General features: G+C 37.0%; 2 protein-coding genes across 2 annotated transcripts in view; both read left to right on the top strand.

The window, feature by feature from the left end:
• The window catches only part of PAK1IP1 (PAK1 interacting protein 1), a gene marked incomplete in the record, with an annotated part of 12,399 nt that extends 7,066 nt beyond the window's left edge, over positions 1–5,333 (top strand). Inside the window, 5 exon segments of the mRNA XM_015820511.1 lie at positions 1,351–1,496; positions 1,586–1,683; positions 2,695–2,794; positions 4,572–4,701; positions 4,781–5,333. Coding sequence (XP_015675997.1) covers positions 1,351–1,496; positions 1,586–1,683; positions 2,695–2,794; positions 4,572–4,701; positions 4,781–4,926 — 620 coding nt within the window.
• A 2,886-nt stretch (positions 5,334–8,219) lies between these two features.
• The window catches only part of LOC107291511 (transmembrane protein 14C), a 7,482-nt gene continuing 2,052 nt past the window's right edge, over positions 8,220–13,649 (top strand). The window contains exons 1-4 of the mRNA XM_015820509.1: positions 8,220–8,480; positions 9,483–9,559; positions 12,387–12,488; positions 13,280–13,367. Coding sequence (XP_015675995.1) covers positions 9,484–9,559; positions 12,387–12,488; positions 13,280–13,367 — 266 coding nt within the window. The 5' untranslated portion in view covers positions 8,220–8,480; position 9,483. The remainder of the gene's footprint in view (positions 8,481–9,482; positions 9,560–12,386; positions 12,489–13,279; positions 13,368–13,649) is intronic.

Genomic DNA, 13,649 nt, shown 5'->3' with positions numbered 1-13,649 from the left:
TCGTTTTTTTAATTTAATTTCATATATTTAATTTTGAAGAAAAAGTCAAGTAATTGTAACACTTGTGACAATATCTCAAAGTATAATTAGTAGTGATAGAATATTTTTTTTCTTTCTTTTAACCGTATCCTCTAAGTCAGAGTTCCCCAACCTTTCCGGCTTGGTGGCCTGTAAGGAAAGGGAGCAGCAGGGAAATGTTCGTGTGCACAGCTTGTATGTGCATGTGCAAACGGGTGCGCGCATGACGGTGCTAGTGTGCCCACGCGCATGCACAAATGGGCTGCTGGAGCCCACGTGATGCTGGCAGTGGTGCTAGCGTCCCCGCACATGCACAAATGGGGCCTCTAGTGCCCACATGTTGGTGCTACTGCGAGTGGGACAGGGCTTGCCAGCTATTCCTGGGGCTGGTGGCGAACAGCCGCCGACCTTAGGTTGGGGACCTCTGCTCTAAGTAACCTTACTTAGTATTAGGGCGTTCTCCGGAGAACTAAGTATTCACTTATTTCGAAAGTAGAATAATTTGAGACTGGTCATTTAGGCTTTGAATGAGAATTTTGAGTTGATTTGTTTCATTATCTTAGCTGTTCATGTTATTCTCAAAGAGTCTTCTCCAATACCAAAATGTTCCTGTTATGCTTCTGAAAATTCCAATTTTCAGCTTCATAGAGCAGGGGTCCTCAAACTTTGCAGCTTGGCGGCCTGGCTGTGGGTGAGAGAGGGGAACTGGGCTGCATGAGTGGTGGGCCAGCATGCGCACACAGACCTTGTGTGAGTGGCGGGCTGGCGCATACACCCACAGCTCAACTTAGCGAGCCAGTGTGCGTGAGTGCCCGAGCTGCCGCTAATGCAAGTTGAGCTGCATGTGCGCACTCCGGCCAGCCACTCGCACGGCCCAGTTCTGAATAGCCCACAGCCTGGTAGTGGGCTGTGGTGCAGGGGTTGGGGACCTCTGTCATATTATTGCATACAATTCTAATCTTTGTAAGAATAGAGTCATCACAGTCTTTGAATATCTTTTCCAAGGCTTTCATAGTTGTTCTATTACCAAGTGCTAGTGTGTGATGTATTTCTTGAATTTAACATTTAGATCCTTATGAATAGGTTATACATAGTAATCTATTAATGGATTATTAATATTAATTTTAAGAATTTTTGTTTAACATCAAAAGACAAATAGGCTAATAAATCTTGAATTCCAAGATTATAAAAAGTGTAAAGGCACGGTTTTTCTTAAATAGTAATAAATAAACATCTATTGGCTACTACTTAGAGCCAAATCTCATCTGCAATAGATGACACCTGTGATTTAATCTTTTTTTTCTCAAAATCTATATGATTTACATTTATTAGATGCACATCTTGTTAAATGGTCGCCTAGTGGTGAGATATACGTGGTGGCTATAGCTAACAAAGTTGATATATACGATCTGGAAACGGCTTCTATCTCTGGTACCATTGCTACAGAAAAGAGGATATCTTCAATAAAGTTTATCACTGTAAGTAGAAAAATAGTGTCAAATAATTTAGAACGTTGTAAATGAATCCAATCTCACACACACTTTTTTCCCCCCATGTTTCCTTGAAGGATTCCATACTTGCTATTACAGGAGATGAAGAATTTGTACGTTTATTTGATTGTGAATCTCAAAAATGCCTTTGTGAATTTAAAGCTCATGAAAACAGGTATTTTTTGTTAATAAAATAATTGCATATGTTTAACAACATGTTAATTTTTAACATACTGTTTACTTCTGAGTTTTGTTTGATGATAGTACATGTAATTGCCATAGGGCAGTGGTGGTGAACCTATGGCACACGTGCCAGAGGTGGCACTCGGAGCCCTCTCTGTGGGCACGAACGCCATGCCCCGGAGATGGCAACCGTCCTCTTCAACCAGCCACCTGCTAACTTGCCGAGGTCCCACGTGGCCAGATGCATTCCAGCACCCATGTGCTTGCTGGCCTTTGTGCGGGGCCGATGGTGTCAGGCAGCAGCCGCCCCGGCCCCTGCCTTGCCTTGCCCTGCGACATGGCACTCCCGCCCTGCCTCACCTCTCCCCGCATAACCAGCCTCCTGCCCACCACCCCACCCATCAGAGACCCCTGGATCTCTCCCAACCCTGCCCGGCCCCCACAGGTGTCCCTCCCTAGGAGCAACATGGAGCTGGCCATGCCCACCCGGCGGCCACGCCCACCCGGCACCCGGCAATACATAAGTGGGTTTGGGGTTGAAGTTTGGGCACTCGGTCTCTAAAAGGTTTGCCATCACTGCCATAGGGTTAATATCAAAATTCAGTACTTTACATTTTCAGTATTGGAGTATTTTTATTTAGATCAATCTTTCTCTTTGAACATATCATTTATGTGCTCACCTTTGGAGGAGTTGTATTATAGCTCTGTTGCTGTATTTTTTATGTTGACCATTGGTGAAAATGGATACCATTGGTAAATTAGGCTCTCTGTTTCCTTTCCCTTGCACTTTTTCACATTTTATTCTATCAGATAGTGTTTGGAGTAAAGCAGAGAGGGACCAAAGTAAGATTCCATTGCACGATTCAAAGTTAATTGTTCTTCATATATTGGTAGAATTTGGTTAAGTAATAGTTGTTAGCATTTTGCAATCCTTTTTTGAATATTGTGAATATTTTTTTATTTATTTAAATTTTAAAATGTAATATTATCTCTTGATCCTTAGAATCAAAGCACTGTACAATTTCAAAATGGAAGGCTTACACATTCTAGTAACAGCATCAAGTGATGGCTACATTAAGGCATGGAATCTGGATATTGATAAGGTTTGTGTAGTATCAAACTATTCAAAATATTGTGGAAGAATAGTTAGGAATGTATGAAAAATGAGAGATGATATTCCATTAATAATTACACAAAGAACAAATAGAAGATAAAATGGTTTATACAGCATGTCTATATAAAAAAAAGTAATTGAATGTTCATATAAGAGTGGTTTTTACAAGGATTGGAAGTGTTGTACGAGTGGAAGAACCCCACTGGATACAGTCCTTAAAACTTAGAATTGTGTCTTTAACTTAATTCATGATTTCTATGATACTTAAAGCTGCAGTTTTAAGTAAACTCAATTGGCTTGCTTTAATGTCAGGGAGACTTATTTCTGAATAAACATGAATAGGGTTATGTTGCACTTTACTTAGATGTTATTTTTCAAGAAATATTTTGCAATTAATATATATATATTTTAAAGAGAGGAACTGTCATTTGAAAAGGTAGCATGCTAGGGTTTGAAGGCTTTTGCTTTTGCTTATTTTACAGTTACTTCATTTTAATCATTTGCAAATAATTCCTAACTATATTTTATAAGCTAATTCAGGATTCTCAAACTGAGGGGGATTGCAAACAGGATAAGGTAGAGGAGATGGTTTCATAGTGGTTCTTATTTTTAAACAGTCTGCCTAGGGAGGAACAGCATCATCAGAATTCAGTCTAGGTGTTGCTTTCCATTTCCTCCTAACAAGCCCTCAGTGGGAAATATTTATTAAATGTAAAATTGTACATTATTACATATTGTATATATTATTGTCCTTTTTTAACCTCTTGAAATAATTAGTTCAATTTTGGGAGTGGGAGATCGTGACATCGCAACATTAGAAAATCACTGAAATAATCCATATTTAATAATCCAAATGAAGTTCTCCAGGAATAATGGAAGCCTTTCGTTGTATTCACCTGTGCAGTCTGCCACCGAATAACAATCTAATTGAATTCAAATCTTTCTAACTTTATACTTTTTACTAACTTTATACTACAGAGATACAGGTTTAGTTATAAGTACAATCTGGATTGCTCACAATTATACCTCATCTAAGCATATTTCTTACATTGACCTCATTAGAAACTTTGTAAATGTTGCATCACATTCAATAAAAACTGGGAGACTTGTAATCAATTGTAAACATGTCCTTCCAGAAATGTTCAGTACAATGGATCTTACTCCTAAGTAAAAGACTGTAGCGCAGACTATCCTTAAAACAGCTTTCTAAGAAACAGGGACAGTTGAACAAGTTAGTTCTTTTAAGATAAGGCTACAGAAGTGCATTTGGGATTTTATCTGTCGTTGGTGTCACCATAGTCTGACCAAAGAGAGAAGTAACCTGGAATTAAGGAGAAAGTTCCTAACAGTGAGGACAGTTAATCAGTGGAACAGTTTGCCCTCAGAAATCGTGGGCGCTTCATCACTGGAGATTTTTAAGAAGAGACTGGACAGTCACTTGTCTGAGATGGTATAGGTTCTCCTGCTTGAGCAGGGGGCTGGACTAGAAGACCTCCAAGGTCCCTTCCAGCTCTATTCTATTCTAGTTCTTCATACGCCATTCAAGTTTCAAATTTACTGCTTTGAGTTCTCTGTAAAATAATAATGGCAGGATATAAATAAATAAATACATAAATACTGATAGATCTGCATATTATCCGAGGAAGGAGATGCTGCAGAACCCTACTGATCTTCAATGTGATGACTATTACCTTAGCTGCTAAAAAATAGCATGGTTATTTTTCTGGAGTTTATGTGAATAAATGTCTTGGATTTTTTTTTCTCAGATTGAGAATGCTCCATCATTGCTATGTGAGGTCAATACTAAGGCCAGGCTTACCTGCTTAGCAGTATGGCTCAAAAGAGATTTTGAAGCAGAGCAGATCCCCGTTGAAGCCACAACGTCTTCATCTCAGGGTATTACTGTAGAACTTTCTTAAAATTCTGCCAGGTAAACTGTAATTAAAATTATATAATTGTTTGTTTTATTTTGCAGTACATGAAGCCGAGCAGCCATCACTTAAGAAAAAGAAAATTTGTTGGACCGATAGTAATAAACCCTCAGAGGGAGATGTCCAAAAACCCGTTCTAAAAAGAAAATCAGGAAACATGCAACAAAAGAAGTTACAGAGATTAAAATAAATATGTAGTCGTAATCATATCTCATACTAAATATATAACAAGGAACCAATGTGGTTTTCACTTTAAGACATTTTTCATTTTTAGTACATTCTTAAGAATATTTTATATATTAATGTTTCTAGGAAATAGCTATTATATTTCTGCCATAACAATACCCAGATCTTTTGACTTCTGTTTTTAAGTGTGAAAATATAAGTCTCAAATATTCTACAATGTATGTGAAATTTCCTATTCTAGTATTATTTAAATTAATTTCCAAGTTGCTAATATATTTTGATATTTACACATATTTTCAGGTTTTCTTAGTTTTTTTCATGGAGGCATTATTCATATAAGGATTTTAATTACCAGAGTAAAAATGAATACAAACTAGACTTAAAGAAAAAAGAGTAAGAAAGAATAAAAAATGCAAGAAAAATAAGAGAAAAAAGAGCATAATAAAAAGAATATAAAGAAATGACTTCCAGTTTTCATCTTATTTTAACCTTGATTAAATAAATCAATTTTATATTCCTTTTATTTCTAACAGCTTTAATCTAATTTATTCAAATATTGCCATAGTATTTGATATCTTTACAACTTTTCTTTATCCCTTTGTACAGACTTTTTCAAGTGCTTAACAAGTGTGTTATGTAGATCTACTAAGCAAACATTTTCCAGGTCATTCTCCTGGTTTGTCATTTGTATTTCCCTTTTAATTTTTAAAAATTTCACCAGTTTATCCAATACAGTATTCTTTTCCAAATCATTCTCTTCATCTTTTATTTGTAGTTCCACCTTTGGTACTTTCTGTGTTGTCAGACAAAATTTGCTCTATCTGTCATTTTCTTACTGACATATTTTGACACACATTTATTCATAGAATCATATTATTACTGACACTGATTATATTGCAGCTACTAATTTCTGACTATTCTTCAAAGATTCTTAATCTTTCCAATATTATGACATTCTGTGTCACTTTATGTCTCAGTTAACTGACAATAAAAACTGACGTGTGTTGTTTTCCTTCCAACTAGGATCTAATGTACAGTGTGCAAAATAGTAGTCACTTGTCTTTGTTAGGAACCAAACTCCAGTTTCCAAAGTTAACAACAGCACTGAAGTGACTCCTGACCACTTTTTACATGACTGTTGCAGTATCCTCATGGTCATCTGATAAAAATTCAGACACTTGACAACTGGCATGTATTTATGATGGTTGCAGTGTCCCTAGGTCATGGGATCAACAAAGTCAGGAAACCAGATTCATTTAATAACTCTTACTAACTTAACAACTGCAATGATTCACTTAACAACCGTGACAAGAAAGGTTGTAAAATGGGGCAAAACTCACAACTGTTCTGTTTAGCAATGGGAAGTTTGGGCTCCATTGTGGTCGTAAGTTGAGGACTACCTGTACTTAGTGTCCTTTAAAAGGCTCTACCATGGTAGCAAACAAGTTGGTTCATCCCTTGTCCCCCCAGTGCTTAAACTCCAGGAAGAGCATTAATCTGCAATCTTGCAAGGAGCAGCATCTGGAGCACATGTGGACGATCTCCTGCCCATTCCTTATCCAGAGAGGTTCTGAAGAATTAGTCTACAGTACTTGCCAAAGGTGCTTTTTCAAGAGGTGGCTGGACTTTCATTTTTCTTTGAAGACATTTCACTTCTCATCCAAGAAGTTTCTTCAGCTCAAGACTAGATGGTGGGGAATGGAAAGATTCATATTCCTTGCAGACAGCTGGGCATTTGCATTCTTTTAGACTCCTAGAGGCTACTTGGGTTGTCTGTGTCCTTGGGGTCACATGAGTAGTGCAAATGGGTGTGGAACCTTCTTGGAACTGCTGAAAGGACTTGTAGACTGGAGATGGGTGATGTTGTATCCCTCCCCCTCTTTTGAGAGGGCTGTTCAATTTTGACATAGATGGCCTTTTTGATCCTTCTTTCAAACCAGCAGTCAGTCCTCTCTGTCCAAAATGTGGACTTTGCTGTCTTTAAAAGAGTGGCCTTTGTCTTTTAAATGCAGATGGACTGCTGAATGTTGTCCTGATGGGTTTGTACTATGTTGTGCCATGTGTTTATGAAGTGGTTGTTTTGTTTCCCCAATGTTTCATCTGCATTTATGGCAAAGAATAAATAGCTAAAAGTATTCCAAGACAATCAAAAGAGTAGTCATACTCAAACGGCAGTATGCTCCATTTGCCCCTATGTGCAAGATACGTGCAAGAATTTGGTTTTCCATTTGGATTTGTGGCTTCTAATCAATACTGGGACTGAATTTTGGGGAAGTGGAATGTAACAAGTATGGCTAAATCCACAGAATGGAGATTTTTTTAAAAAGAAAAAAATCTGAAAGGATGAAAAACGGAATCTGTCGAAAATTTGTTACCAATGAATATTATGGAATGATGAAGTAAAATATGCTAAATCAAGAGGAAAGCAAAACATTGGGATAAATATAAGCAAAATGAAATGTATGGAATAGAAAAGAGTTGAAATGAATATGTGCTGTATGCGGACTCTTTATGAACTGAAGGAAATATAATTCAGAGCTGCATTGTATAAACACGTATAAACGTGTTGACTGCTAAGTAAATCCTATTATGCTTAATAATAACTTAATGCGGAGAACTGTGGATAAATGTAGATCTATTCATATATTTCGGGCACTTGTAGATATTCGCCGAGAATCAGACATGATTGACTGGATAGCATCATCACCAACGGTAGAGAGGAGTGCAATTTTACTCCCGTCGTAAATGTACTTGAAAGCTGCGTCTCGCTTCATCATCCCGGAAACCGTTTCGATTTCTGGATCTAGCGAGCCAGCGAGGGATTTTAGATTTACAAAACGACGGTCTCATATTGCAACATTTCGCGTCCATTTTAAATCGCAGTGAGACATTTCCGCGATGTTTAAGTACTGCCCAGGATGGAGCCCCCATTCCCCCCCCCCAAAAGCTAAAGGCCTTGTTCTGATGTTTGACTCCACTTCTGACAAATGGTGGTATTTCGTTCAGACGTCTGACACAGAACATCTGCCTGGAGGTTGCTGGGGACGCAACAAAACACCCCGGAATAATGCAATGGCAACACCGCCGAGAAACTATTAAGGATGTGATCTCCAGTACTTGCGATCTTGTTGAAAGCATCTTAACTTATTGTAATTTGTCTGATTTCTTAAACAGTGTTTCTCAACCTTGACAATTTTAAGGCATGTGGACTTCAACTCCCAGAATTCCACAGCCAGCATTGCTGGCTGTGGAATTCTGGGAGTTGAAGTCCACATGCCTTAAAATTGTCAAGGTTGAGAAACACTGTGCTGGAGGCTATTCTTGTAAGAGATGGACTGAAAACTCTGGGCAATACGCTGTTCGGCCATAGCTTTCGCAAAAGGAAGAAAAAAAAACCCAGCCCGCAACTCCGGGGGTTGTAATGATTGGCCCGTGTCACGTGTATTGCTCTCCTGCAGTTGTTGAACTCCCGGGCTAGTTCGATAGTAAAAGGATCATTTGACAGCAAGCTCGTTTTTCTTACTCTGCAGACCTCTGCAATTGTTCCTGCATCAGAGAGTAAGTAACCACATTTAATGGAGTTTCCTGAGGTTTTGCATTAATAGGAAGCCTTTTGACTCATATTATATTAAGGCAAAGGAAGGGTAAGAGACTTTCAGGGTGTACATATTATTGTACGGTATCCCCGGGTAAGTATAGTCGATAGATGATGAAGTTTTGAGGCAATGCATACGTGCAGCTATAAATCAGATATTATTGAGAGCAAATTAACTTTTCCCATAAAGTGTCATAGGATCGGCAGAATTACCGTAGGTTTAGCCAGTTTGCTCTAGTCTAGTGGTTTAAGGCTAGAAACTAGAAATCGGGAGAAACTGAGTTCAAGCCAGCCTTAGGGTTTGAGTTTAGGTCAGTTACTGTCTTTCAGTCCAATCCATCTCACAGGATTGTTGTTGTGGGGAAAATAGGAGGAGGAAAAAGTATTAGGTATGTTTGCTGCCTTGAGTTATTTAAAAAAAAATAAGGCAGAGTATAAATAAATAAAATAAGAATATTATATTCTCTTGTATGAGAAACACAATAATGATGATCTCTGGAATGAATATGTTTTATTTTACATTTGTATTCATCCTCCCTCCCTGGACTGCAGAATTGAGCTCAAGGTAACTTAATAAAGCAATTCAGGCTGAGAATCTTGTTTTCTTGTCATCNAAAAAAAAATAAGGCAGAGTATAAATAAATAAAATAAGAATATTATATTCTCTTGTATGAGAAACACAATAATGATGATCTCTGGAATGAATATGTTTTATTTTACATTTGTATTCATCCTCCCTCCCTGGACTGCAGAATTGAGCTCAAGGTAACTTAATAAAGCAATTCAGGCTGAGAATCTTGTTTTCTTGTCATCTTATTCTGTTTCTTATTCTGTTTCTCTTCTATTGTACCTGTTTCTTATTCAGCTCAAAACTTAGGCTAAAAAAATATAATTCCAGTCTCAATATGATTTACTCTCTGATCACCATGAATACGATCAAATTTACATGTTGTGTTATGTTCCAGGATGGGATTGGACTGGATTGGCTTTGGTTATGCAGCTTTAGTAGCTTCTGGTGGAATAATTGGCTATGCAAAAGCAGGTAAGAGTATTGGTGTCTTCTTGTTCATAGAGTTCTTAAAATGGAAGGTGGTCAAGTAAGAAGCTTCTTTTCTTCCCAACATGCACTTTTCAGCCTGCATTTTGATAATAAGCTGCTGTTATTATTCTTGTGATAAGATAGTGTTTAACTGTTGCAGGGAATAGATTCCTCCTATTTGAGGTACTGTATTGGAGTGATAATCTCCCAAACCAGCCTCTGCTGTTGCATACTGATATCTTATTGCAACACCCAATTTTGTATGATACAAGTGGCATTGCTTTTGTCTTTATTAATTTATTGTTTTTTCTGTCTTGCATTTTGATCTACTAAAGAGTTAAAAGAAACCCAAAAGCTTTCTGGATAAGTTAGGGCATGAGGACAATTTATTGCTTTAATTAGTGTTTGAAAGATCCATATTCTGTCTTAAGATTCATGAAGTTCAAAAAAAAATAGATATTTTTTCACCAATTAATGGCACACTTTCAATTTCAAAATTGATCTATGAGGTATGACTGATGGTTTCTTGAAAATCAATGAAACTAATGTATTTTAATTTTGAAAGAGAAAAAATATATGCTTTTTAATTGAAGTTTCTCCCTTTCCTGGAGTGCTTTTGAAGGGAATGCAATGTTTCTTCCAGGTCTTTACTCTGATCTAATAGAAGATTCTATGAAGATAACAACTTTGACTTATGTATTCTTGGGAGAAAACAATACATTTTCCTTTGACCAGCACAAGGGCATTTTTAATAAATAACTATGAATCATGTTATAAGCAGGGCTTTTTTTTGTCATAGAATGCCCAGAATGGAGTTCCGGCACCTTTTTTGGAACCTTGTAGGGTAGGCAAGGCGGGTTGTATGACGTGTGTGAGTTCCGGCACCTTTTCTTTTTACAAAAAAAGCACTGGTTATAAGTAATAAATAATAGGGAACTGTGGTGAAAATCAGAATATTGCAACAAAAATCCCCTTGGCCTATCTTCTTTTCTGAGTTTATCTGTATAAATTCCATCTGCCTCCAGAAACCATTTTATGTAAATTTGGTCTTCTGGCAGGATGCTAATTACTCATCCTGGCCTCTGAGGATAAGTGTGAATTGGGGGAACAGATTCAAATTCTGTTTTGTTGTTCTTGTCATTCATCTGAACTCCATTGTGGGTTAGAGATCGTATGGATAAAAATAAAAACAATGAGATCAGTCATGCATTTAATACAACTGCTTGGACAACTTTAAAGAGACTTTTGAGTCCTAATACTAACATGTATTTCTAGAGCCTTTTGAAGTGTATTTATAATTACAGGTAGTCCTTGTTTAAGTACCAGTTGCTTAATAATAATTCAAAGTTAAAATGCCCCCCCCCCAAAGTACTTACATCCTGGTTCTGGAATTGTGACAGCCCCACACACACACATACAGCCTGCAGTCATGTTATTGTATTTTGGGTGTTTGGCTTGCATTTATGGCCTTTTGTATTGTCCCATGATCATGTGACCATGATTTTGCATGTTTTTTGCGGGTTTCTGGGACTTCCAATTTCTAACAAAAAGTAGCCATTGAATAAAATGGATTTAATGACCATAGTGTTCACTTAAGAACAATAGCATCCACTTAACAATCATAGTGTTTGCTTAATGACCATTGCAAAAAGATCATAAATTGGGCATGGTCATGTAGTGACCCACTTAATGAAGGCTACAACTTACAACCATAATTCCAGGCTCAATTACTCTTGTAAGTCGAGGACTACCTGTATGACATCAGTCTTCTTGCAACTTCATAATGGTCTTGTAGAGATGAAAGAAAAATGACTCGATAAAAGAAAATCTAAATGGTCTTTTAATAGAGCTTGTGATGCTTCAGTTCCAAATAGAGTTAACCTGTAAATAGAACAGGAAACATTAGCAATCAATATTGAAAGCCCCTGCAATTTGATTAACAGGACTGTTCAACAATAATTCAAAAACATTGATATTTCCTCAGTCTTTTTACAGTCACCCATCTCCATATATAAAGTCCTCATAGAACTAAAAATGGTCTCCTCTGCCATTTTCAAAGAATAACACAGGATAATCCTCTCTGAGAGTAAAGCTCTCCAAATGTTTATTTCAAATATATCAAAGTCAATGTGAAGTTTTATGAATAGAATGGTATATTAGAGGAAAGCAGGAATACATTTTAAACTGATTACCATTTCCTTTTTTTTAAGGCAAGTAATTAATATTCTAGATAAGTTTGTGAGAGGGGTTAAGGCACCAGGCTAAAAACTGAGAGACCATGACTTCTAGCTGGGTGAACCTGGGCTGGTCATTCTCTCTCATCCTTGGGAAGCGGGCTGTGGCAAACCACTTCCAAAAATCTTGCCAAGATTTTGTAGGGACTAGTCCAGGCAGTTGCCAGGGGTCAAGACACTTTGAAGGCGCACACACAAAAAGATAAGACTGTACTCTTTATATTTTTCATTACTCTAATTAGTTTTATTACCAACATTCAGGAAAGGGCTTCATTTGTCTTTTTTTTAACAATATGCCGATCATTCTTCTTTTCCCTTCTATTATCTCTTGGTTTTCTCCATGCTATCCTCCTTTGCTTTTCTTCTTCCGCTTATAATCTTTTGGATGCCGACATCTTTTAAAATATGGTGTAAATGATGCTTCTTGACTGGTGATGCTTAATCCTTACTGTTTAAGAGATTTACAAGGAAACTAACACCCCAATGAAGCCAAAGGGGGGAAAATCCCAACCAAGGTGTATAGCAACAACAAAATACTACTTTCTGTCCAATGTCTATTTCTTCTTAACAACCACAGTTCATTTTGTTTATTCAAGGTAGTGTCCCATCTTTAGCTGCTGGTCTTCTTTTTGGGGGGATAGCTGGACTTGGAGCATACCAACTGTCTCAAGACCCAAAGAACATTTGGCTTTCTCTGAGTAAGTCTGTCTTGAACAAATAGATATGTAAGACACATAAATATAATTATTACGAGCCTTTGATTTCACTGTGTTTGTTTAATACCATTTGCTCACAGAGTACAATCCCCCAATGGGATTCCTTCCATAGGAAATTGCAAAAATTGTGTGCATTTTTTTTTAAATAAGGGCACTAATGTGCAGTAAGTTAGAGCAAGTAACAAAAACTGGGAAAAGATACTAGTTGGGAAACCACTTGATGGATGAAAACTATAGTGCCAAAAGTAAGTAAAGGCTCCAATAGATTTAGTTCGAAGCCATTATGTTAACCATTAATCAGTATGAGCTATCTCCTTCCCCCAAGAAATAGATGTTAGATAGAATGATGTTATTACTAAAGCTATAACTAACTTTTTAAGAATCATACATAATTGAGTTTATTATTCAAATTTATTTGGATAGTTTGGATTGGTTTGCTCAAAGAAGGCCAAAAGAAGACAAAAGAGAGATATAAAAAAAGGGAAAAAATACATGTCTTTAAAATAAAACCTGATTTTAAAAGCCAGATAAAAAGGGATGTTGGGATGTGTTTGAGATGGAAATGCAAGCATTCTTAAAAAGTGTTCAGTTGAGAATGTTGCCATGTAGGCAGTGCACATTTTGACTCTGAGAGTTTTTAAAGGTAAGATATTGAGCATTGTTGGCTTTTCATTATCATCCTTTTCAGGTTGGCAAGTTCTTTAAGGAAACACCCATGAGATAATAATGCATTGCATGTATTCTGATTTTTTAAAAATAAATTTTTTTATTAGTTGCTTCCGGAACCTTAGCTGGCATTATGGGAATGAGATTCTACAACTCAGGGAAAATCATGCCTGCAGGATTGATTGCTGGGGCAAGGTATTAACTGCATGCTTTTATGTTCTCACTGTTGCATTAAGGGTGCGATCTTGTGTTTTATTAAAGGTAGTGAGATTTGAGTCTAAGGATCAACAAACAGCACCACGCTACAACTGCGTTTTTCAAAAACTGACAATTAGTAAAAATAGCCTTTTTAAATTTTAATAGTTTTAGATTAAATAACATGTTTATTAAATAGGACCAAACTGACATTGAGCAGTCCCCTAGTTTTGGAAAGTGTGGGACTGAACTATATCCAAAATGTTTCTCTTCCTCTTTCTT

Source organism: Protobothrops mucrosquamatus, unplaced genomic scaffold (assembly GCF_001527695.2).
Source record: "Protobothrops mucrosquamatus isolate PMUCROS unplaced genomic scaffold, P.Mucros_1.0 scaffold1135, whole genome shotgun sequence".
Taxonomy (NCBI): Eukaryota; Metazoa; Chordata; class Lepidosauria; order Squamata; family Viperidae; genus Protobothrops; species Protobothrops mucrosquamatus.
This window is presented reverse-complemented; position numbering and strand designations above follow the sequence as displayed.